This window comes from Oryctolagus cuniculus, chromosome 3, assembly GCF_051225735.1.
Source record: "Oryctolagus cuniculus isolate XC-2025 breed Fujian yellow rabbit chromosome 3, ASM5122573v1, whole genome shotgun sequence".
NCBI lineage: Eukaryota > Metazoa > Chordata > Mammalia > Lagomorpha > Leporidae > Oryctolagus > Oryctolagus cuniculus.
The window spans coordinates 6,035,102-6,060,249 of NC_142869.1; the positions used below are offsets into that span (position 1 = coordinate 6,035,102).

The following is a 25,148-nucleotide window of genomic DNA, read 5'->3' on the forward strand; positions in this document are numbered from 1 at the left end:
CAGTCCCTGCCAACAGCCTGTCGCTGGAAAGCTGGGTCTCGTGCCTTTTATCTGGGGGGAGGGAACAAGTATAAGGCTTTCCTATTTGGAAAATGAAACAATTTTTTTTTCAAAAGGAGTGAGAAGATAAAGATGAGCATATTGCTTAAAATGTAGCACTATTAGAGAGATAAGAGTAATTAATTTTGTACCCTCCTGAATAGAGTAGCATTAATTAATAACATGAAGGATAATATATACTCGTCCATAATAAAAAAAATATCGTGAAAGTTCTCTCCATATAATTTATCTAGCTGTATTTTAATGATGGTAATAACAACAGTAGTGCTATTTATTTTACTTAACAGTGCTTTCACATAAGTTATGTGATTTGGTCCTTTAACCTCATGAGGGCAAGCTAATCCCATTTTGAAGACAAAAAATTGCAAGTTAAAGAGACCCAGTAGCCGGCGCCGCGGCTCAACAGGCTAATCCTCCACCTTGCGGCGCCCGCACACCGGGTTCTAGTCCCGGTAGGGGCGCCGGATTCTGTCCCGGTTGCCCCTCTTCCAGGCCAGCTCTCTGCTCTGTCCCGGGAGTGCAGTGGAGGATGGCCCAGGTGCTTGGGCCCTACACCCCATGGGAGACCAGGAGAAGCACCTGGCTCCTGCCTTCGGATCAGCGTGGTGCGCCGGCCGCGGCGGCCATTGGAGGGTGAACCAACGGCAAAGGAAGACCTTTCTCTCTGTCTATCTCTCTCTCACTGTCCACTCTGCCTGTAAAAAAAAAAAAAAAAAAAGACAAAAAAAAAAAAAAAAAAAAAAGACCCAGTGTCCCACCTGTGGTCAGACATTGGTTAGTGGTAACACAAGGACTTCAGCCCTTGTCCCCCTCCTGTTTATTGAGTAGCCACTCCTTAGTCACACTTCTTCAGCCACACTACTTCCTGCTCAGTGAAAAGGCAAATAGAAAATGTAAACCTTTGGGTTTTAATAACTCAGAAATAAACAAGTTTTCTGAAAATTTGTATCCCTCACCAAAATTATCAGCTTTCTTTTCTTCAACTGAGAAAAGCAGAACTTTTTAAAAAAAAATTGAATGTTAATTTAAATGCTAGATCAGTATCAGAATTTCTAAAGTTTTATAATATTTCCAAACTTTCACATTAAAAATTCATTTCTGAGCCAAGTATGATAACACGGATATGTTGGAATAGGAAAGACCTTATTTGTCTTCATGCATTTTAGATGTGCTCAAACTAGTGTTTTTTGGTGTTTTACCTGTATGGTCACTACTGCGATTTTGGAAAGAAGCCAGGGCAAGAGGCTGTGTAGCCGACATGGAAAACTAATCCCTTATAAATATGAAATGCCTTTTAAGAGAAATCGTTTTGTGGAGAAATATTGGTAGGATTGACCTTTCTGGGTGAGGGTACCACAGTCCCAGGGTCTCAAATCAAGAAAGAAACTTAAGGAACAAACTCTGGTAATCTATTGTGTAAATTACTGTCGCCACTTTTTAAGTTTACAGTGAAACAGTTCTTTCTAGTAACTGGAATGTGTTGCTTTTCTTGTACAATGCTTATTAAATTAGTTTTGTTCTTTGAGCCAACAATTCCTAGAACAGTGTGCTGATCAGTTTTCTTTCTGATTAAAAAAAGAGAAGTGGTCTTCCCATGTATTACACAGAGTTGTTTAAACAGCTATAGTGCTCTTGGTGATGCCAAAATTCTTCAATCCATAGGGATACGTAGCCATCTTTGGGTTTGACCAGTCTGATCAGTGATGTCCTACTTCCAGAATTTTGGTGTTGAACAGGGATGGCATTTTCCTTTGCTTGTCCCCAGACCATCTGCATATGTAAATCAGCACAATACTACTCTTATTAACCTGAAAATGTGGTGCATGTATGTGTGTCTCTTCATTGTTCTCTCTTCTTTCTTTAACCCCCTGTAGCTGTTGGAATTTTGGGAAGGAGACATGATTCTTAGTGTTGCAAAGCTTGTCCCAGCAGGACTTCATGTTTACCAGACACTGGATGGTAAGGAAATTGGAACACACAACTCATTTGCATATTTATATTTGTGTGAGGTTCATCAGTGATTCTTCTACTCTCTGCCAGTCCTTCCCCTGCCCACCACTTCCTTGTCCACCTAGATCATCTTCACACTGGCGGTTTTCCAAGGGAAATCACACATTCAAATTTATAATGTGTCAAGTTTAAATAATGTATGAAACTTTCTAACATGAAATTGTTCTATGTTATCTGAAATTATAGCTACTTCTCGACCAAAAAAATTTTTAAAGGATTCTTTACTGCTACCACAATTGTGGGTATGATGGTTTGAAACCATTTGAATCTTACTAATTTGACTTTATTTTATGCCTGACTCTCAGCTTCAAATTTCATAATAAAATTACTTCAAGAGTTTAAAAGTATTTACTTACTTAAATAAAAGCAAAACAGTGATAACAGTAGCAGCAGCAGTATTTAGTTTGGCCTTCACTATTCCAGATGCCATCACAAGTGTTTGATGTGAATTAGCGTGTTTGCTTTTCACAAAATTCTTTCAACGCATTTGTTAAATGCGTAAGACGAAGCTGCAAGTCTGAAGCACACAGGCACACTACATATTAGAGGTGGGGCTAGGACCATTCCACGCCTCTGCCCACTCCGTGTTGCCAGTGGTGGCGAATGCCTTGCATACTAAAGTAAAAATGAAAACAATATAAAATTTCAATGTAAGAAAATAATTACTGCTTTTGTTTTAATTTTCTGTAGTAAAAATGCTTTTTCAAACGTATTTTAAGTTTTTTGATGATCTTGAGGAATGGTTCCGTCTTTCTAGGAGATGAACTGATGCTTAGTGACATTGCAGTTGCTGATGGGGAAGACATCTTTGTATGGAATGGAATGGAGGTAAAAAGAAATTACTCAAGAAATAGTTGTGATAATTTTGGATTTTCACACCTGATCTTAGCCAAAAAGCCGAGAAGCAATGATTTTGGATATTTAAGAAGTCATTATTCTGCGTAGGTGAAAGCTAATTACATAATTGGATATTGGAAGAGTGCTGCTAAAATGTTTGATAAGCTTTAGGTCTGGTCAGTCAGTTGTATGTGGAAGATGTACTGAGCACCTCCATTATGCCAGACTGTGTCGGATGCTAGATGCAAGAGTACATAAGTCAGTCTGTGTCCTTCCAGTGTTCGAAGTGTGAATAAATGTAGTCTCGGTGCTGTGTTAGGAGTGTGTGCATCGTCCCCCAAGTCTGCAGAAGCCTGAATTTAGGGAGTAAAGGAGACTTGCAGGAGAAGTGTTGAGTCTTCTGTCTCAAGAAGAGGGGGAGGAACTCAGCACTTTTGGTCCATCTCACATTTCACCACCACAGATAACTCATATGTCTCTGTCACCAGTCCAGAGTTCTCAAATAGAAAGAAAAAGAAAGATAGGGAGTTTGCAAAAGAAAAATTTCAAGCTTTCCCTCTGATACGTAAGATATTTGTGTCAATTTTATTTTATTTAAGCGCGGGGGGGGGGAGGGACAGGTTTGTTCTATAAGAGTAATCTTTTATTGTGTTATTATATTGACAATTTTGGCAAATAAAAGCTCTACTAATGGTTGTCTTGATATTATTGCAGGTTGGTGGAGTCCAGATCCAAACTGGTGTTGACTGTGAGCCACTTCTTTTAAATGTTCTTCACGTAAAAACAGGCAGCGGAGGAGAAAAGTGTGGGCAGCTGGTAGACTCTGCACATGTGTTTCCATCCAATGCAGAGGTGGCCAGTGTGTTCACAGCCTCGGCAATCCCGGGCGATGTTATCTTCATAGACAGGGCTGAAGCTGCAGGTGAGGAGCACTGGAGTGCCGTTCCCAGGGAAGACATGAAAAAGACATTCCGAGAACTGGGGCTCAGGAACGGAAGCTCAATTTTAATTCAGGATTCCAACGATGATGACAGGTAACTCATTAAAAAGAGGAAGAGAATTGTTTTAAGTTATCTTATTATAATACTACCCAGTAGAATTATTTTGTTTTAATGATGAGAGTTAAAGTTTTATTTCTAGACATTGTACTCTGAATATTACATATAAGAATGTTTAAAGTTGTACAACATGGAGAAGAAAATGATATGTTAAAGTGATTTTTGATGAATGTAGTGAAAAAATAATGTAGCTATCCGTGGTTTTATAGGCCAGATGCAGTCAAATCATTTAGCTAGAAAATAGTAAGATCCCATCAAGTGACTCCTTGTTAGCAGCAATTATAAAGCTTAAGGTACATTTTCACCGAGAAAATTCCTGAAATTTTTCATAAGGAAGGCTTTAAGATTGTGGCTAAATTGTCTGGGTTACTTTGTTAGACCCAAAGGGCCATTCAGTTTTCCCTTGTATTTCTATTCATGACTCTAGGTCACCTGTCAATGGGGAATTACCTCTGTCATCCCGTTAGTTAGGTTGGAAGCTCTGCAGTACTGCATCTCTGCAGTACTCTGTGTCCCTGTCTGTGAGGATAGTGTTTCCAGGGTCAGCGCTCACATTCTGTGACCCTTCCCGTTTCCATGTATTGAAGAACTCGTGTTGTCTGCGTTGTCAGTACTGCAGACAGGCTTACCTGGCAGCATCTCTGTGTTACTGTTTACAATGTCTGCGGCCCAAAGACTGTTTGTTTTGTACCACTAGTAAACGCCTGAACAGGGGTTTTCTAGACATTCCCACCTTGTTTCTAAGAAAGCTTATCGTATGTCCCTTTATGAAAGGTAATATACATTTATTAGAACTTGGGAAATGTAGACATGAAGGCAGAAGAGACCCAAAACAGCAGCCTTCCACCCCCCAGTGTTGACTCCTGATGGCATCTGGAAGGCTTTTCTTTTATTAATTTCCTTTTTTTTCCCCAAAAAAATTCTTTGTGTGTTGAAGATTTTTTAAGACGTAGTAATGATTATTTTATAGATAGCTGTATAAAGAGTTGTGGACTCTTTGAAGTTCCTTTGATGCTTCCTAGTAATCCATGTTAACCTCATAGTTTGCCCACGTGTGCTCCTTGTGAGGCAGTGCGATAGCCGTGGGTAAAGGTGAGGACTCTGGAGCCGCGTGTCACTCACTCACAGGATGCCTTGGGCAAATTCTTTCATCTCTCTGTGCTCAGCTTCTGAATAGTGGAGGTAATGATTAGCACCAGCTTCACAGAATTGAAAGGAGTGGCTAAATGTGTTAGCAGGCATCTTTGTCATGCTTGTCATCTAGGCTTTCACTGTTTGAAGATGACCTTCAGGAAGCATCTTCTTTTTCAGGCTTTGCTATGTGCAGGACTGCTGACTTGAGGTGGAATCACCCAGAAGAGCTAATTGCCGTGGAGCTAGCTCAGGAGAGCTTGCTCACTTCAAGGGGCGCATGCAGAGTTTTGGAAGTAGTGCCAAAGGAAGTTAGTTTTCTGATCCATAGAAGTGCTGTGTGAAGATCTATTTTAAATGTCTTTTTGTCTACAGTTTGTTGCCCAAACAAAGGAGATGGATCAGTAGCACCAATGAGATCAACTGGCTCCAAGTTAAAAATTTATGCCAATTAGAAGCTGAACAGAAACAAGTTAAAATAACAGCAACTGTTAACACAGTGAGTAGATTATAATTAAAGTTTCATAGTTTTTAGTTAACAGAATTTTATTTAGAAAGTAATATCTTATTCTTTCAAGATAGTTGTCTCAGTAGATTTCTAAATCTCAAGAAATCAACTTATTTTTAGCATTTGATTATTACTTGTTTACCTTAAAATAGTCTTTGGCATATTTCAAGAAAATGTGTACCTTTAAAAACAAAAACCTCCAAGTCTATAATTAGAATGTGGGAATTACTTTTTAGTTCTTAAAATCCCCAGTTTTGATTAATATAAAATGCTATTTTCAGGAGTCTCTCTTCTGTGTTTTTAAAAGAGGTGTGTGTGTGTGTGTGTGTGTGTTCCATGTCCTGGGTGTTTGAGTTTTTAAGTTTATATTGAATTGCCCAAATTACACCTTGTGCTCCATATAAAGCCTGTTGCTTTTAAAGGGGATTCCTTCTGTTTTCCATGTGGAGACTGATTCTGGTTTCTTTAAGTGTTATCTCAAGAAACATCTCTTTATGTAATCTCAGTTTATTAAGTTTTTCCTTCTGTAACAAGTTAAAAGAAACTTATTAGAATGTTATGTTATATACTCTAATTCCTCAAGGTGCGTTAGTGTTTGTTAATCCAGTAGCGGGGACATCTAAGTTCAGCACACTAAAGCTCCGGGAACATAGTATCCTGAGCCCGTGTGGCAGTGCTGGTGAAGTCTTATTACTTCCCTCTGTTCCTTCTCTCACAGTGTGCGGAAGGAGGTTAGGACAGGTGGTCTCTGGGATTAGTTTCACCCCTAACTTCCAGTCTTATACCCTAGAGGAAATGAGCCTAACCGTGGCTGTGACAGGAAGCACTCTGAAATGAAGTAATGCAGGCGTGAGTGCTGTGGTGCAAGAGGGTTCAGCCCCAGCTTGTGCTGCCATCATCTGTTACCACAGCGCCTGGGTTGAGCCCCGGCGCCGTGCACTACCAGTGCAGCTCCCTGCTAATGGGCCTGCAAGGCAGGGATGATGGCCCCAGGGCCGGGTGCCTGCCATGCATGCGGGAGACCCACATTGAGTTCCTGGCTCTGACTTCAGTCTGGCCAAGCCCCAGACGTCTGGGGAGTGAGCAGGAAATGGTAGGTCTCTCTCTCTCTCTTTCTCTCTCTCTCTCTCTCTCTCTCCCCTCTGTCACTCTGCCTTTCAAATAAATACATCTTTAAAACAAAGTAATCTAAATATTGCTCTTGGGCTGGTATTATACATTTTAGTATTATTTGCACTTAGTGACTCCAGATTTGTTGTTCCTAACATGGACAAATGTGATTGTCTGGGGTTTCTGTTGTTTGCTGTCATCAGAAAGGTCAGTGGTTTATCATCTTTCCAGACAGAATTGTTTCTCTGGTTTTCTGTAGGTGTCCTTTCTGCCCCAGTTAACATCAGTGTAGTGAAAACTTAGCTGTTAAGATCTGTTCTAAGCTTCTGCTTTTGACCTTACAAAAGAATTTCAGGAATGGAAAAACATTTTTTTCAAGGGGGCTAAAACTATTAAATGTCAGGAAGTTAATATCTCAAATAATCTTTGTGTGCACCCACTGATCTTTTTTGTCTCCTCCCATTGTTTTCAACTTATACAGAGTCATTAGCTTATTTCTCTATTATAGGTGGTGTTTGATATTCGAACTAAAGCCATAAAGGAGTTAAAATTAATGGAGGAACTAGGTAATCATTTAAGTTTATTTTCTGGTTTTTGGTTCAATTTGGTTTGGGTTTTATATTGAAAAATGAGAGAGTACCAAAAATAATTCAGGGAAAACTCATTACCTACCACTCCAGATGGACAAATGTTAACATTTTGTCATGTGTTCATTTTTGTTTGAAACCTTATAAATAAAGTCCTCTATGTTCTTTTCAGACCTGTTCTCTCCCTCCCCAGATACACTAACCTGTGTGATTAGAGTGTGTGTATTCATGTTGTGCTGTGTGTATTTTTTCTTAGAAATGTGTGTATATGTCTATGTTGTACTTTTATGTTTGCTTAAATTCTATTGCACTGAATATAACATTCTAATTCATTTAGCATTGGGTTTTTTATACAGCTTTATTAGGGCATAATTTACATGCCATGTAAGTATGTCAGTCAGTGCTGTCAGTAGGTATGTAGAGTTACTCAACCCTCACCACAGTCCAGTCTGAGAACATTTCAGTCACTCCAAAGACTCCCTCATAACCCATCTGCATTCTACCAACTGCTGATCTACTCACTATCTCTATAGACTTGATTTTCTGGACATTTCATATAAATGGAACTATACAGTATGTAGACTCTTATGTCTAGCTTCTTTAGATTTATCTGTATTTAGTACTTACCCAGTTTGTTCCTTTTTATTACTGACCAGTATTCCATGATGTTTTGTTTTTCTACTCATCAGTTGTTAGATTGTTTCCGCTTTTGGACTTTTATGAATGATGCTGCAATAAGCATTTGTATACAAGTCTTTTGGTAGACATGTTTTTTATTCTCTTGGGTGATCTGTAGGTTTGAATTTGCTGGGTCATACAGCAAATTTATAACAAACTGCTATACTGTTTTCCAAAGTGGATGAATCATTTACAATCCCACTAGTAATATATCAGTATTGCATTTTCTCTACATCTTTGACAATATTTGATTGTCTTTTTTTTTTTTTTTTTTTTTTTTGAGAGGCAGACAGAATCTCATCCACTGACTTACTCCCCAAAATGCCCACAGCAGCTGGGACTGAGCAAAAACCAGGAACCAAAAACTCTACCCAGGTCTCGCACATGGATGGTGGGAGGAGCTCCATCAGGGTCTGCATTAGTAGGAAACTGAAGTCAGGCAGTAGAGTCAGGCCCTCTGCTGTGGCACACGGGCATCTTCACGGGCATCATAAGTGCTCGACCAAATGCCCTCCCCTATTGTCTTTTTGCTTAGAACCATTCTATAGACTATTACTTGATACCTCATTGTGTGTAGGTGTAACAATAATAAAATCAATATCTAGAAATCCACTATATTTTATCTGCTATACAAAATATGAGCATTGAAATTAAGAGAATATTTTAATAGCATAAAATATCATGTGAAATACATAGGAATAAATTTCACAACATATGTGCAAGACCTGTACACTGAAAACTAGAAAACATTGCTTTGAGAATTTTTTTAAATTATTTATTTATTTCAAAGAGTTACACAGAGAGAGAAGGAGAGGCAGAGAGAGAGAGAAACGTCTTCCGTCTGCTGGTTCACTCCCAATTGGCCACAACGGCCGGAGCTGTGCCAACCCAAAGCCAGGAGCCAGGAGCCTCCTTTGGGTCTCCCACGCGAGTGCAGGGGCCTAAGGACCTGGGCCATCTTCCACTGCTTTCCCAGGCCATAGCAGAGAGCTGGATTGGTAGTGGAGCAGCTGGGACTTGAACCAGCATCCATATGGGATGCCAGCACTGCAGGTGGTGGCTTTACCTGCTACACCACAGCACCGGCTCCTGCTGTGAGAATTTAAAGTCAATGTGAATAAATGGAGCACTGTACCATGTTCATGTATTAGAAGACACATTATTGTTAATAGGATAATTTATCCTCAAATTGATTTGTAGATTCAATCCACTCTCAAAAGTCTAACGGTTTGTTTGTTTGTTTGGTTTTTTGTTTTTAGAAATTAACAAGATGATTCTAAAGTGTATATAGAAACACAACCTAAAGTAGCTATTACAGCGCTTGGGGGGGGGTGGGGTGAAGAGTTACACTATCTGACTTATTCTAGAGGGTGAATATTGGCCTACAGGTAAACAGATATTAGCAGGGGTCAGCAAACAATGGCTTAGAACGAGTTTTTGTGTAGCCAGCAAGCAAAGAATAGTTTTTACATTTTAAAGGGCTGTTTGAAGAAGGAGGTGTTATAGAAATCACATATGACCTATAAAGCCAAAAATATTTACAGTAGAAATAAGTAGAGAATCCATAAATAGGAACAAAGTCATTTGACTTTTAACAAAGGTACCAAGGTATTTTTCCACCAAGAAAGACAATGTGTTTTCAACAAATAGTGCTTGATTATTTGGGTAAAATGCAAATGTGATCTTGAGCTTTGCCTCATGTGATACAAAAACATTAAAACCACAGTGGATTATAGAGCTAAATGTTAAAACCTAAAACTATAAAATTTCTGGGAGAGTATATCGTGAGAAAATACTTGATACTATTCTACAACAAAAGTTGTTTACTTAAAATAGGGCTCAAGAAGCACTAATCATAAAGAAAAAAACTAACAAATTGGAGTACCTCAAAACAAAACATGCTTCTCAAAAGACAACACACAGACTGAGAGAAAATATTTATGACACGTGTATTTGACAATGTACTTGCACCAAAAACATGTTAGTGAAGATGCCGGGCAAGTGCAATCCCCATGTGTTTCTGATGAGACTATAAAGGGGCTAACTTTGGAAGAGTTAGCTTACTTCTTACAAACAGTCACCAGTTGTACTTCTGTATTTTTACAGAAACACAAAATTTTTTTTAAAGTTGACACATGTATCTTTAAGAGGATATGGTTCATCACCGACAACTGCAGGTGATCCAAATGCCCGTGAGCAGGTGAATGGATAAACAGGTGTGGTGTGTCCAGACGCCATATACTGCTTGTCACTAACAACAATAAGTTATGTCCCGCCACATGCAAAGTGGTCATTGTGTTAAGCAGAAGAAGATAAACGCAAAAGACTACAGACTGTAAGATCTACACATAGGAAATTTTAGAAAACCTAAGCTGTAGTTACAGAAGGCAGATCAGGGTCCAGGAGGACTGTTTACGTATTTATCCCTCCCTATGGACTGTGAATGTGTGCTGGTTGTGTTTTAAGGGAATTGTGTCTCAGAAAAGTTCATTCAGCATCTGACCTTTTGTTAATGAATGGTTTGGGGTTTTCCCATTACTGTTTTCCCTTCTTCCTCTTCTCCCTGCAACCCATTCTTCATATAGCAAATGATCTTTTTTTTTTTTTTTTTTTTTTTGACAGGCAAAGTGGACAGTGAGAGAGAGAGACAGACAGAAAGGTCTTCCTTTACCGTTGGTTCACCCTCCAATGGCCGCCGCAGCCGGCGCACTGGGCCAGCGCACCGCGCCAATCCGAAGGCAGGAGCCAGGCACTTCTCCTGGTCTCCCATGGGGTGCAGGGCCCAAGCACTTGGGCCATCCTCCACTGCACTCCCTGGCCACAGCAGAGAGCTGGCCTGGAAGAGGGGCCACCGGGACAGAATCCGGTGCCCTGACCGGGACTAGAACCCGGTGTGCCGGCGCTGCAGGCGGAGGATTAGCCTATTGAGCTGCAGGGCTGGCCCAAATGATCTTAAATATGGAATGGGGATTAGATCATGTTACTCCTCTTCTTAAAGCCCCCCAGCGGTGCCCCATTGCCCTTAGACTAATCCCTTAACTTCACGCATGAAGAACCTGCACGGACTGACCCCGCCTAACTGTGGTCTCATTGCTGTCCACTTGTCTCCTGATTCACAGCACATTCCCCATGTTGACTTCTGTGAGCTGTTCAGTACACAAATGTTCTTCCTCTTCGAAGCTTTTTAGTGCTGTGGCCTCTCTTTGTACTTTCTTCCCTTTTCTCTTTCTCTGCTAACTTCTGGCATTCCTTTGGTCTCAGCAGAAATGTTACTTCTTTCATCCCTGACTGTACAATCTCAGTTATCTTTGTTCTGTGCTCTCGCGGTGCTCTGCTTTTCCTTCATAGTTCTTACCACTCTGGTATTGTTATCCTCTGCTGCCTCCACTGGCCGAGGCTGTGAGAGCAGAGCCTGGGGCTGTTTTGTTATTACTACAGCACTGGGTTCTAGTCTAATGCCTGGCACACAGAAGATGCACAGTAAGTATTTGTTGGGTGAAAATGACAGGATTTTAATGAGACAGTGTTTCTGGTGTTCTTTTTAAATTGGAGAACTAGATTCATAGTCTGAGTTGATAAGAAACTATGTTAGCTTCGTATCACTGTGATGTAAGATATTGAACTCAGGACTCAGAAAGATTCTAGTCTGGTCTAATAAAGCTGGACCTCCTAAAGCCCACGCCATGCTTGCCCATTCAGAAGGTTCAGCTATCACACCACCCCAGTTCATGTCCTGTTTGTAAGAATTTTTTTGGACCAAAAACTCCTTCCCACAAAACAAGAATCTGCATCCTCAAAAGTAGTGCACATTAGTCCTACTACATTTGCTAAGCATAAAATCACCGTACATATTTTAAATATGGGTGGTCTCCTTTGCAGAGTTCGTAGGCACAATTTCATGGTTTAGTTATTTGTAACATCAGTCCCCCAGCTCCAATTTCAGCGACCATGGAATAATAACCGAGTAATGATGTAAAGTACACCTTAGGCTGCTAGCTCTGCCAGCTGTAGATTGCTACCTAACAGATTTGTGCCATATCATGGCTTCAGTCTTGGCTGTCAGTCACTTCCTTCCAAGTTCGCTGGTGATAAGTCACCGAATGTCAGTCATGCAGTTCATCACACAGACAGCGAAGTGTGTAGTGGTGTTGCCTCCTTTCCTCCTAGTGATAAAATCCACGTGACATTTTACAAGAATGGATCATTGAAAAGGAACTGGCTAACAAAGAAGGAGGTACAAAAAGAAACAGAAGTATGTGGCATTATGGAAGGAAGTAGCTGCCCTTAGGAATGTTGACATCGCTGGCACTCAAGGGACTCCAGATGCCCAGCCGAGGACCTGGATAAAGGTGAACTTCCAACAAACGAGGAAGGGAGTTGCGGTGAAAAGGATAAAGACGGCCGACCGAAGTGACACTAGCAAAGCACTTCACAGTGAAGGAGCTCCTGGAGAGAATTCTTGACATTGAAAGTGCAAACCATGAAATATTGCAAATTGATCCAGACTTAGAGTATAGCCGTTCACTAGGGGACAGAAAGGTGCTGTTGTAAGCTGTACAGTGAGGAAAAGGCAAGCCCAGTTTAAACTCCACTTGATGTGTGTTTAACAAATACATAAAACATTTTATTTCCCAAAGTTTTCAGATAACTTTTAGATTTTAAATGTGTAATATTCACTTCACTAGTTTTTACAATGTAGGTATGAGTTCACTATTTTTTTTATCTTCTTAATACAAATATAGCCAATGGATCATTTTAAGTGTTTTGAAAAAAGTTTTAGAAACCATGGAACAATTGTAATTTTCCACTGATTATTAAGATTGCTTGGCACAGCTGTAGCTTATTTGCTACAGTCCTGCACTACTCTGCAAAGACTTAATAGTGGTTTGGATATTTTTAGCTGCTGGGTTTTTTTTGTTTTGTTTTGTTTTTTTTAAGGCATTTGGTTGGTTGGTTTTTAGCGTCCTGCTGATTAACACAGTAGGACATCTCTCTTGTTTTTTTTTTTTTTTGCTATGCTAACCAGATTTTTTTCTATCTGTAGTGGAGAACAGCTGTTTGAGACCAATTGATAGAAATGGGAAGCTGCTTTGTCCAGGTAAATCTTTTCAGTAGCTTTCAGAAGACGACAGGCATCACACCATCTATTTTTTTTTTTTTTTAAGATTTCTTTTAGGGGGCCAGACACTGTGGCATAGTAGGTTAAGCCTCTATCTGTGGTGCTGGCATCCCATATGGGTGCCGGTTCAAATCCCAGCTGCTCCACTTCTGATCCAGCTCTCTGCTAATGGCCTGGGAAGGCAGTGGAAGATGGTCCAAGTGCTTGAGCCCCTGTAACTACACAGGAGACCGGGAAGAAGCTCCTGGCTCCTGGCTTTGTACCAGTCCAGCTCCAGCTGTTGCGGCCATTTGGGGAGTGAACCAGTGGATGAAAGGCCTCTCTCTCTCTCCTCTCTCTAACTCTGCCTCTCAAATAAATAAATAATTGTTTTTTAAAGAATTATGTATTTGAGAGGCAGAGATAGAGAGGGAGAAACAGAAATCTTCCATCTGCTGGTTCACTCCCCAGTAGCTGCAATGGCTGGGGCTGGGCCAACCCAAAGCCAGGACCTTCTTCATGGTCTCCCACGTGAGTACAGGGGCCCAGGCTTTTGGGCCATCGCCACTGCTTTCCCAGACAGATTAACAGGGTGCTGGATCGATAGAAAGTAGAGCAGCCAGGACTCAAACTGGCACCAATGTGTAACATGGGTGTCGCAGGCTGCGATCTTACCACTTTGCCACAATCATCCGCTATATATCTTAACATTTTTTAAATCCAGATATCTTATGTAATTATGTATTTCAGAAAACTTTAACCAGAAATGGAGACTGTTTTTCCAAAACACTTGTCTCTGGTGATCTGACCCTTCATTTCAGTCACACGTTTGATCCAGTTGTACCTTTATGGCTTTATTTTCAAAGCTCCTCTGTTTGTTTTGCTAATTTTATTGTGACATCAGTTACAGAACAGTTTTTGGTTCTCACCCCTGTAATACCTTTTGTCATTAGAATAAATTTAGTCATGGACGTGACTGTTTATGGTTGTTAAAAGGGCAGTTTTAAACTTGGAAGAAGCTGTCCATAATTTGTGGATTGATTTGGAATATTGGGCTTTTAATCTGTATTAACAACAGCTGTTTAAACCAGTCATTTTGATCAAGTAATCCATAGCTGCCTCTTATTTCTTAGCACTGTGGTACAGGTAACAAGAATAACATTTACTGGAGTATAGAGATTGAAAATTTACTCAGAACACAGTTGCATAAGGAGAAACTCATTTTTTTCTTTCATATTATTTCAGTAGTTTATTCTCAGTAGTTTATTTTGCTTAGAGATGTATAAATTAATAGCATTCACCATGTTCTCACAATTCTCTATAGTGCCAGACAGCTACACTTTGAAGGAAGCAGAATTGAAGCTGGGAAGTTCTCTGGGCCTGTGTTTTGGGAAAGCACCAACCCCCTCTCAGGTAAAATAAGGTCACCTGTCAAATCCCAATTGATCCTTTCACAGAATGCTCAATTGATACCTTAACCACTCCAGTAACACTGTTTTTTCCTAAAAGATTTTTTTCCTTAAATGATACATTGTTTTAAGTTCTATGTATTTGAAAGAACAAGTGATAGAGAGAGGTCTTCCACTGGTCAGCTAACTCCCTAAACGGCTGTAATAACTGGGGTTTGGCCAGGCTGAAGCCAGGAGCCGGGAATTCCGTCCACATCTTCCACTTGAGAAATGCAGAAGCCCTTGTCGGCTGCCTCCAGCTGCATTAGCAGGGAGCTGGAACAGAAGCTGAAAAGCCAGGGTTCAAACCAGCAGTCTGATGCAGGATGCGGGCATTCCAAGTGGTGGCTCAGCCCACTGTACCACAGTGCTGCCCTGGTGCTCTGTTTAAATAAGAAATATTATGCTAAAGCATATTCATAAGGGTTTTTTTTTTCTGTGAAATGTTTGTGGTTAAGGGGGATCTTGAAGGTTGGGTGGTCACCAGTTTTAACCAGTGCGTTTCATGAATTCTGAGACCCACTTCCTCCTCCCACCCACACATTTTAATAAATGTGAAATTAGGGGCCAGCGCTGGGCATAGTAAGTTAAACCTCTGCCTGCTGCACTGGCATCCCATCTGAGCACTGGTTCATGTCCGGCTGCTCCTCTTCCTGTCCAGCTATCTGCTAATGGCCTCAGAAAGCAGCGGAAGATGGACCAAGTGCCTGGGCCCCTGCACCAATGTGGGAGACCTGGAAGAAGCTCCTGGCTCCAGATGGGCCCAGCTCCGGCCATTGTGGACACCTGGGGAGCAAACCTGCGGATGGAAGACCTCTCTGTCCCTCTCTCTGCAACTCTGTGTCTCAAATAAGTAAATAAGTAAATCTTAAGAAAAAAAGTTGTGAAATTAGAACGTGTCTTTTCGTTGTGGCATTCTGTAGTATGTATTTTGATACAAAAAGGAACAAGTTTGACAACTAGTACATTTTAGATTTAATGAAAGATGGTGTCTTGATTTTGGACTTCATTACTCTGAAATGATAGAATGGTGTCTGCAGCCTCTCTTTCCTGTGCCTTTATTATAGTCATTCTCTGTATAATGCAATAAGGTTGACCAGAAGCCCTGTAATAAACATTAATTACAGTCCAGAAGTCATAAGCTTCTGGTTGATAAACATTAATCACAGTCTGAGAGTCATAGTACGTTGATATTCTCCATCTAGGCAGTCTGGATTCTTATCAGGTTCCCCATGACTCCTGGCTCCACTTCATTTGTTTCCCAACTACTTCCTTTAATATACTTTCCCCTGAGCTTTGGCAAATAGTAATGCATGACAACCTAAAAGGAGGGAAAATATGACAAGTGAGGTTGATTTAGAAAGGAAAATTAGGGCCAAAGGAGTTGAATTGACAAGAGAGCAGACATATTTTCTTGATAGAGTCTTTGGAATTATGATATATGGAATAATAAAGTCGCTCAGAGAGACAGCACAGTTAATGCTTACTAAGTATAGTAACTGCAGGCTCCTTTGGAGAGTGCCCGAGACAGAGATGGAGATCAAAGTTAAAGAAGTAGTGTCTATGAGAGACTTTTGGGAGTGAAAACATTGATGATAAAACATTTTACATTTCCTGGTAGTTTAAGTTGTAAATTAAAATATGAAACATAGTCTTGTTTTTATATAATTTGAGTTTTTGTTTTTGTTTTTTTACAATTTGAGAGACAGAGACAGATAGAACTTACCTGGTGGTTCTCTCTCCACACACCCACAACAGCTGATGCTGGGCTGAGGCCAGAGCCAGGAACTCAATCCAGGTCTCCATGTGGGTGGCAGGAACCCAGTTACTTGAGCCAACACCCGGTATCTCTCAGGATCTGCACTGGTAGGAAGCTGGCGTCAAGAGTTGGAGCTGGCAGGGCCGACACTGTGGCACAGTAGGTTAATCCTCTACGTGCGGCACTGGCATCCCTTATGGGTCTGGTTTGAGTCCTGGCTGCTGCTCTTTTGATCCAGCTCTCTGCTGTGGCCTGGGAAAGCAGCAGAAGATGGCCCAAGTGCTGGGGCCCTTGTACTCACATAGGAGACCTAGAAGAAGCTCCTGGCTTTGGATCAGCGAAACTCCAGCCGTTGCAACCATTGGGGAGTGAACCAGCAGATGGAAGATCTTTCTCTCTGTTTCTCTCTCTCAATGTGTGTAACTTTACCTCTCAAATAAATAAAATCTTAAAAAAAAAAAAAAAAAAAAAGAGTCAGAGCTAGGAATTGAACTCAAGCATTCCAGTGCAGCATACGGGCGTTTTAACCACGAGGTTAGAGGCTGACTCCCATCATTTGAGATTTTTACTTAAGTTTCATGTACCCTTGGCTTTACTTTTTTTGGAAGTAAATAATACATCCTTGAATTTAGAAACTGAAATTCAGTTGCATTCGTACTTCTGTCTGGGACTTAGCTGTTCCTGTTCTTCGCTGTGGGGAGTGACATTCAGCCCGGAACAGAGATGGAGATCGTAGTGGAAGAAACAGCACCTGTGAGTGATGTAAGTGATCTTGCTTTCTGTGTGGGGAGTGGTGTTCCGAGTGGGATGTTGGGATCTGGAAGTGCAGAAGGCAGATTTTACATAGTGCACCTCAGAGACTTGTGTGTTCTATATAGAGGAGTCATTTGGGGAGCCAACAGGAATTTTAAATAGGACTACTGTTGTTTTCCTTTTCTAATGATCAGTAATTGTTATTATAGAAGTGTAGAATATGCAGAAATTGATTAAAAGAAAATAGGGTCTGGTATTGTGGTATAGCTGGTTAAGTTACCACTTATGACACTGGCATCGCACATCAGAGTTCTGGTTCAAGTCCCTGCTGTTCTACTTCCAATCCAGTTTCCTGCTAACGCACCTAGGAAGGCAGCTGATGATGGCCCCACACTTGCACCCCAGCCACCCTTGTGGGAGACCAGATGGAATCCTGGCTTCTGGCTTCAGCCCGGCCCAGCCCTTGCTGCTGTGTCCATTTGGGGAGTGAACCAGCATGTAGAAAATCAGTCAATCAACCCCCCCCCCTTATTCCCCTCTCTCTGTGGCTCTGCCTGCCCCCTCCCCCAGATTGATTTTCATTTATGTGAAAGGCAGAGTTAGAGAGATCTTCCATCCACTGGTTCATTCCCCAAATGGCCACAACAGCCAGGGCTGGGCCAGGCCAAAGCCAGGAGCTTCTTCCAGATCTCCCATGTGGGTGGCAGGGGCTTAAGCACTTGGACCATCTTCTGCTACTTTTCCCAGGCCATTAGCAGGGAGCTAGATCGGAAGTGGAGCAGCCAGAACACAAACCAGTGCCCATATGGGATGCCAGCATCGCAGGCAGTGGCTTTAGCCACTGTGCCACAACGCCAACCCATTTGTCTTTCAAATAAATAAATCTTTTTTTAAATTTTTAAATTTTTTAAAATTATTTGAAAGGCAGAGTTACAGAGAGGCAGAGAGAAAGAGAGGTCTTCCATCCACAGGTTCACTCCCCAGATGGCCATAACAGCTGGAGCTGCACTGATCCAAAGCCAGGAGCCAGGAGCTTCTGGATCTCCCACATGGGTGCAGGGGCCCAAATGCTTGGGCCATCTTCTACTGCTTTCCCAGGCCATAGCAGAGAGCTGGATTGGAAGTGGAGCAGGCAAGACTTGAACCAGCACCTATACTGGATGTCGGCACTGCAGGTGGTAGTCTTACCTGCTATGCCACAGCACTAGCCCCGAAATAAATAAATCTTTACAGAAAAAGAAAATGAAAAAATTGAGTTCCCTCATTAGTCCTTATTCTACTCTATGAGCATTTTGGCATATTTACTTCTGGTATTTTTGTTTTATACACACAGATAGTTTCACACACAATTATGAATTTATGGGAGATCAAGCAAATGAATAATTATGTTGGTGTCATTGAGAACTAGAATTTTCCAGTTTTGGAAAATGGAGAGACATAAAAGCAGTGTGGTTAAATTAAAACATGAATTTCATTTATTTTTTCTTAAAAATATTTTTTTCGCTAGCAGTTTAGAAACAGTTGCCATTCTGGTAGCAGCAAATACACCTAGCACCAAGATTATGGTTGCTGAATACCATTTCCAACTAAAAGGAACTAGGCATTTTGGAATAATGGCTGCTTTTACTGTGGGTCAGGAAGTGTATAAGATGAGCCTGGAATATCTTGTTATCACAGAAAGCAGTGGGGCAGCTAGAGGCATCAGAGGGACTGGAGGAGCCCACTAGTCAAAAGATGAGAATGTTGGAACAGCAGTAATTAAAATCCTATAATGATACAAGTTATTGAGGGAGTGGTGGTGTGGAGCAGCAGGTTAGGCTGCCATGTAAACACCAGCATCCATTTCAGAGCACTGGTTCTAGTCCCCACTGCGCCACTTCTGATCCAGCTCCCTGCTAATGTGCCTGAGAAAGCAGCAGAAGATGGCCCAAGCACTTGGGTCCCTTCCACCCACATGGGAGACCTAGATGGAGTTCCAGGCCCCACGCTTTAGCCTGGCCCAGCCCCAACTGGCCGTCACAGCCATTTGGGGAGTGAACTAGCTGTTGGAAGATCTCTCTCTCTGCCTCTCCCTGTGTAACTCTGCCTTTCAAATAAATAAAGCCTTGTAAAAAATTATTGAAATGGGGAATGCACATAAATGAATAAAAGAAAAAAATTAAATTTCCCCATCCCATATAACATTCATAAAATCAGTGAGTTCATAATATTCATGAAAGAAAATATTCATTGGTTACCAATAGTGCATCAGACAACTATACAGGGAGGAAAAGTCAAATATTTATCCTGTTTTGTTTTTTGGTTTTCTGCAAAAAATGCCTCAGGATAACTAAGTAGATAATGAAAAGTTTTTCTTCATAGACCTGTTCCAGCTAAAAAATGAAGAAAAAAACTTTAAATATCATAATTTCTCAGTGCTTAATAAATTAATGCATGTAGGCAATGATCCTCAAAATTGAGGATCCAGCAACAGCAGTGCTCACATCCTCTAGAAATTCAGAACAATACTAGTGCCCTTCTTACAAGAAACAAAAACTATACCTGAGTCTGATGGAGCCCATAGATCTACCTCCCAGTTTATGAGAAATACAGGGAACATAGGAATATGTTAACTGCACCACAGGTCTACAGTCAGCTAAACCCAGATTGGAAAATTTCTTCAACAAATAAGTCACAGGAGCCGGGTTAAAAGAGGCATAAGAGCAGCAGCGTCCAATTGCAGAGCGTGGACTTTGTTTGGACCTTGAGTCAAGCCAAAAGAACTTCAGGTAGGGATAACGGAAGAGGAGAGATTTGAACGTGACTGGGTCTTGAATGATATTAAGGAATTCTTAATTGTTTCAGTGTCATAATCATGCTAGAGGTTTTTTTTTGTTTTGTTTTGTTTTGTTTTGTTTTGTTTTTAAAGAATCCCTATCTTTTTAGAGATCTATATACCAAGTATTTAGAAATGAAAGGATGCACCTTGGGACTGGCATTGTGGTGCAACAGGTTAAGCATCACAAATGAGTGCTGGTTCAAGTCCCAGCTGCTCCACTCTTGATCCAGCTCCCTGCTAATGTGCCTGGGAAATGCACCCATGTGGGAGACCTGGATGGAGTTCCAGGCTCCTGGCTTCAGCCTGGCCCAGTCCCTCTGTTGCGGCCAAGTGGGGAGTGAACCAGTGGATGGACGAAAATGTGTCTCCCGTCTACAACTCTGCCTTTCAAATAAATAAATCAATCTTTAAAAAAAAAGAAATGATAAACCTGGCATTTGCTTCACAAGAATTTGGGGAAAGGATGGGAATACTGACAAGCAACACTGGCCATGGCCATCATTGAGACTGTTAATGGTTAATTGGGGATTATTTTACTATTCCCTGCATGTATTTGATATTTTCCATAAGATGTTTTTTTAAGTAAACATTTTTTATCTTTTGTTACATGCTGTAAATATTCTCCCAGTTTTTCATTGACTTTTTAACTTAAGTGTTTTTTAGTTTCAAAGAAACCACAAAACTTTTCAGAAGACAGACAGACAGACATAGATCCCTCCTCTACTTTCTTGAACCCGTTGCGACTGATCAGGGTAATCAGTGGCCTCTAAGTAGCTGGTTCAAAGAGTACCCACTTCCTCCTCGCTCTGGCAGCAGCCTCATCACCGGTGATGACTCTCCATTCTCTAGACCCCTTGTCAGTCGGCTTCCAGAACACCATGGCTCTTTCAGGTTTTTTGCCCCAACGGCCTCCCCCGTTCTTAGACTGGACCTTGTACTAAAACTCCAACTTTATCATTTAGCTGCCATTTGGTTATCTGATAACATCCCAAAGTATTAACACATCCATAGCAGACTGCCTAATCTTGTCCCTGAAACATTCTCCACTCACATTTTTCTCTTCTTCAGCTCTATTTTTGGACTTGCTCAGACCAAAAACCTTGAAGTCATCCTTGGTTCTTTTTAGTTCACATTCAGATCTTCAGGAAATCCTTTTGATTCTGGTGTCAAAATGTCCCTAAGACCTGACCGCATCTCATTCCTCCAGTGCTAGAACCCTATCACATGATTCCAGCAGCTTCCTAACTGATCTTCTTGCTTCCAGGGTGTCCACTTTATTTTTTAAGATTTATTTATTTATTTGAAAGACAAGTTAAGAGAGAGAACTGCTGGTTCACTCCCCAGATGACCACTATGTCCAGGGCTAGGCCAAGCAGAAGCCACGAACCAGCAATTCCAACTCCATGTGGCTGTCCCACATGGGTGGCAGGGCCCAAAGCCCCTGAGCCGTCTTCCCTCTGCCTTTGCAGGCACATTAGCAAGAGCTGGATCAGAAGCAGAACAGCCACTGCTTGAACTGTTGCTCTGATAATGGGATGCCCACGTCTCTGCTTCACCTGCTGCCACAGCACCAGTTGTTACAAAGCCGTTGATGATTCTTTAACATGTGAAATTGGTCACTCCTATACTCAGCAGCCCTCCTGTGTTGTCTCATCTCACTCAAAGTTGACAGCCAAATCCTTGACGGGCCTTGCTTGGTTTTGGGTTTGGTTTCAGACTGCTACCCCCGTCACTCATTCTTTTACTCCAGCCACACTGCCTCTTTGCTGATCCTCAAAGACAACCTCTACACTGGCTGTTTTCTATGCCCACAACACGATTAAGTTGCATGCTCCTTTGTTTATTTTTCTTTAATAATGAGAGCCTTTAAGATTGCAAGTTTCTTTGAATACAGCTTTGGTCCCATTCCTCATATCTTTTTCTGAACAATCTATGACTATATTTTAAAGTCTTGTGTAATTTTATTTTTAACCATACAAGTAAATGAAAGATTTATTCTCACTTTTAAAACTTTACAGGAGTTAAAAAAAAATGTGCTTGGTCATTACAGGACCTTCTCTAGTCCCTTCTCTAGAAGTCACTGTTGTCACTGAATAGCATTGTCCTGTCCACATCAGGACAGACCTCTGCTGTGCAAGAGCCAGCTGTGGGAAAGAGCACTTCAAAACGGTCATGAACAAATGGAATTAAAAGATAGGTTTATTTGGCACCAAAAAAAAAAAAGAAGAAGAAGAAAAAGAAAAAAAGAATTAAAATCCATGTATATGAGGGGTCTTCAAAAAGTTCATGAAAAATACATATTATGAAATGCTATGGATTTCAAAGTTTCTTTGCAACAAAATAAGCTTATCTTTTTTTTTTTTTTTTTTGACAGGCAGAGTGGACAGTGAGAGAGAGAGACAGAGAGAAAGGTCTTCCTTTGCCGTTGGTTCACCCTCCAATGGCCGCCGCGGCCAGCGCGCTGCGGCCGGCGCACCGCGCTGATCCAATGGCAGGAGCCAGGAGCCAGGTGCTTTTCCTGGTCTCCCATGGGGTGCAGGGCCCAAGCACCTGGGCCATCCTCCACTGCACTCCCTGGCCACAGCAGAGAGCTGGCCTGGAAGAGGGGCAACCGGGACAGAATCCGGTGCCCCAACCGGGACTAGAACCCGGTATGCCAGCGCCGCTGGGCGGAGGATTAGCCTAGTGAGCCACGGCGCCGGCCCAATAAGCTTATCTTTTAATTCTGTTTTGCATGAACATGTTAAAGGATACTCATGTGTTCATATAGAAAAGAACTTGATTTGTGTATGTGGTTTCTTTTAAATCATAAATGGGATCACACTGTATATATTGTACTAGACCTTAAATTTCACTTAAAATATTTTAAAAACTAATACATGTAATACATATAAATCTATTCTTTAGAGTACTTTAAGACATTTCTTGGTTTTCTTGAATGTTCGCTTGTTGATAACTATTTTGATCACAGCAATGACTATCCTTATTTTTGCTCTAGTGTAGTATAAATCAAATTTTATTTATTCTGTTACCCAAAATTTATTTAGTAATGTTTTTTTCTCAAGAAGTTTGGAGTTTAAATTACTCTTTTGGCTTCATTTGAACTTTTGTTAATGTCTTGTTTTTGCATTGTGTCACAAGACCACAGCTTGTCTAGTTCTTTCCTGTGAGTTTATGTATGATTAGTTGCATTTCACAACTGCTAAATAAAGGCTAATTTCTTCTCATAGGATTCATAATTTATGTGTATGTATGAAATCAGCATAATTAATCATATCTAGTCAGATGTACACTGTTAGTCCTCACAGGAAGGAAGTCGTTCAGATCTGGAAGTTGGTAACTGAGACTTTGAATAAGTCCTGGTTGCAGATACCAGAAGCTTGGCCTTCCCCCTCCTGAACTGGCTCCACCTCCCTCTTCAGAAGCAAATCCAACTAGTATATTATCTTACTAATTCTGTTTATCTTTATCTCTTTAAGAACTATTAAATATGATCAGGCATAAATAGGTCCAGAGTCTAAAAATGGTGTTTTCCTAGTACCATAAATAAAAAATAGAAACTAATGTAGACATACTTTTTTTTTTTTTTTTTGCAGTGTTTAAAATTAATGCTAGAGAAATCTGGTCTACCGGGTAAGTTATTTCCCAGGATGATATAGTCTGACATCGTTTAGTTAAAATAAATTACAGTAGTGTTCCTTTGTTGTGGCTTCACTCTGCAGTTTCAGTTGTCCTCAGTTTAAAAATATTAAATGAAAAATTCCAGAAGTAGTTCACGTTTTGAACTGCACCTTTCTGAGTAGCGTGATGAAAAAGTATGTGGAAAATGTGTATGGTAAAAACTGTGCATAGACCTCAAGAAAATACACTGAAAAAACCTTATCTTCCAATTTCATTTTCCATGAATTTTTGAAGTATCCTTATATATGTACATAAATGTATATGTTTCTGTGTATATGTAAATTATAAAGTTACAAAGTAAATATTGTATAACAGTAGCAATTATTTTCATTTGTTTATTTGAAGAAGAGAAAAAGCTGTCATCCATTTATGTACTCCCCATGTGCCTGCTATGGCCACGGAGCCAGAAGCTCAATCCAGGTCTCCCGTATGGGTGACAGGAATTCAAGGGCTTGAGTTATCACTGCTAGGTGATAGGTTAGCATCAGCAGCGAGAGCTTAGAGTTGGAACCAGACTCTGATGTGGGTTGTAAGCTCTTAGCTGTGTCTCAACTCCTGCCCTATACGTGTCATTTTATTCCCTAGTATACAGGTCTTGATGAAAGAGTAGAAATTAATCCGATGCTCTGGAAGACGTAGTTAGTTACTTAAAAAATTGACAGTTGTCAGCAGACCAAACCCTATTTGAAATTCACTTACCCAGCAGTCATTCCTTTCAAACTCTGAAGACATATTCTGATTTTTTATCCTGATTTTGATTGCTTCACAGGAGAAACATGGCATTTACGAAAAATGGATTGGTGCTATGAAGCCGGGGAGCCTTTATGTGCAGAAGTAAGATTATTTCTATACATTTGATTATTATTATTTTTTATTTGCATACAAGATACCTACCCTACTCAGGTGAATAAATTCGAAAGAAAGTTTAACTTTTCTAGGCTACAGAGATCTATAAATGAATCTATTTTCACTTTTTTATTGTTGTATTATTTTGATAGAGGGAGTTTGAGCTACATGAGAATATCCCTGCTATCTGTGATAAGTCCCTTTTTGAAGAGAGTGCATGTCCCTTGCAGCAGTAGTTCATTAGAAGAACAAATGAACTGAAGAAAGAATCTAAGACATACTTTGAATTCTCAGCCCTGAGTGCTGTAATCTCAGAGTCCTCTGAAAGTCAACAGCGGCAGCATTCATCTTACAACCAGCCTCTTGGGCTGTGGTCCAAGCTCTGGTTGCAGCCAAACTCGGTTTCCAGGAGCGTGTATTATACAAGTCTGAGTGCAAGAAATGGCAAACAGTGCTATGTCTGCTTTAAAAGCGCGTCTGGTGCCAAGTCCTGATGCTTTGGATGGCCCCTGGCTCCCTGCTTCCCCAGAGCACGCTGAGGCCAGTCTCTTGAGTGGCGGGGCAGCTTCTGCACGGGGCCTCCTGCCTCCTGTCACCTGAGGCATCAGGCACTTTAGTGATGCTCAGCGATGGCTCCTCTTTCTCTCCTTGTACACACACAGGCTCCCAGAGCCAGCTCTGGCTGGGGGCCTCGCAGGGTGGACGGGCCAGGCCAGGGTCAGCAGGTGGCTGGGACTTCACCGCCTGCTTGAGCGACAGGTCCTCA

At 41.0% G+C, this 25,148-nt stretch overlaps 1 protein-coding gene across 33 annotated transcripts in view; it reads left to right on the top strand.

The window, feature by feature from the left end:
- The window catches only part of USP40 (ubiquitin specific peptidase 40), a 105,798-nt gene that overhangs the window by 49,293 nt on the left and 31,357 nt on the right, over positions 1 to 25,148 (top strand). For 19 of the 33 annotated variants that reach the window (XR_011387049.2, XR_016231353.1, XR_016231354.1 and 16 more), the window contains 10 exons: positions 1,935 to 2,019; positions 2,828 to 2,898; positions 3,622 to 3,941; positions 5,472 to 5,595; positions 7,223 to 7,280; positions 13,024 to 13,077; positions 14,402 to 14,490; positions 16,960 to 17,046; positions 23,452 to 23,488; positions 24,306 to 24,370. Coding sequence is in view for 16 of the 33 variants with exons in the window: in XM_089328888.1 (XP_089185014.1) it covers positions 1,935 to 2,019; positions 2,828 to 2,898; positions 3,622 to 3,941; positions 5,472 to 5,595; positions 7,223 to 7,280; positions 13,024 to 13,077; positions 14,402 to 14,490; positions 16,960 to 17,046; positions 23,452 to 23,488; positions 24,306 to 24,370 (990 nt within the window). In the remaining 17 variants the exon portion in view is untranslated. Of the gene's footprint in view, positions 1 to 1,934; positions 2,020 to 2,827; positions 2,899 to 3,621; positions 3,942 to 5,471; positions 5,596 to 7,222; positions 7,281 to 13,023; positions 13,078 to 14,401; positions 14,491 to 15,186; positions 15,379 to 16,959; positions 17,047 to 21,324; positions 21,752 to 23,451; positions 23,489 to 24,305; positions 24,371 to 25,148 lie in introns of those variants that run through there. The other 14 variants (XR_016231356.1, XR_016231359.1, XR_016231358.1 and 11 more) reach the window with 4 other exon arrangements.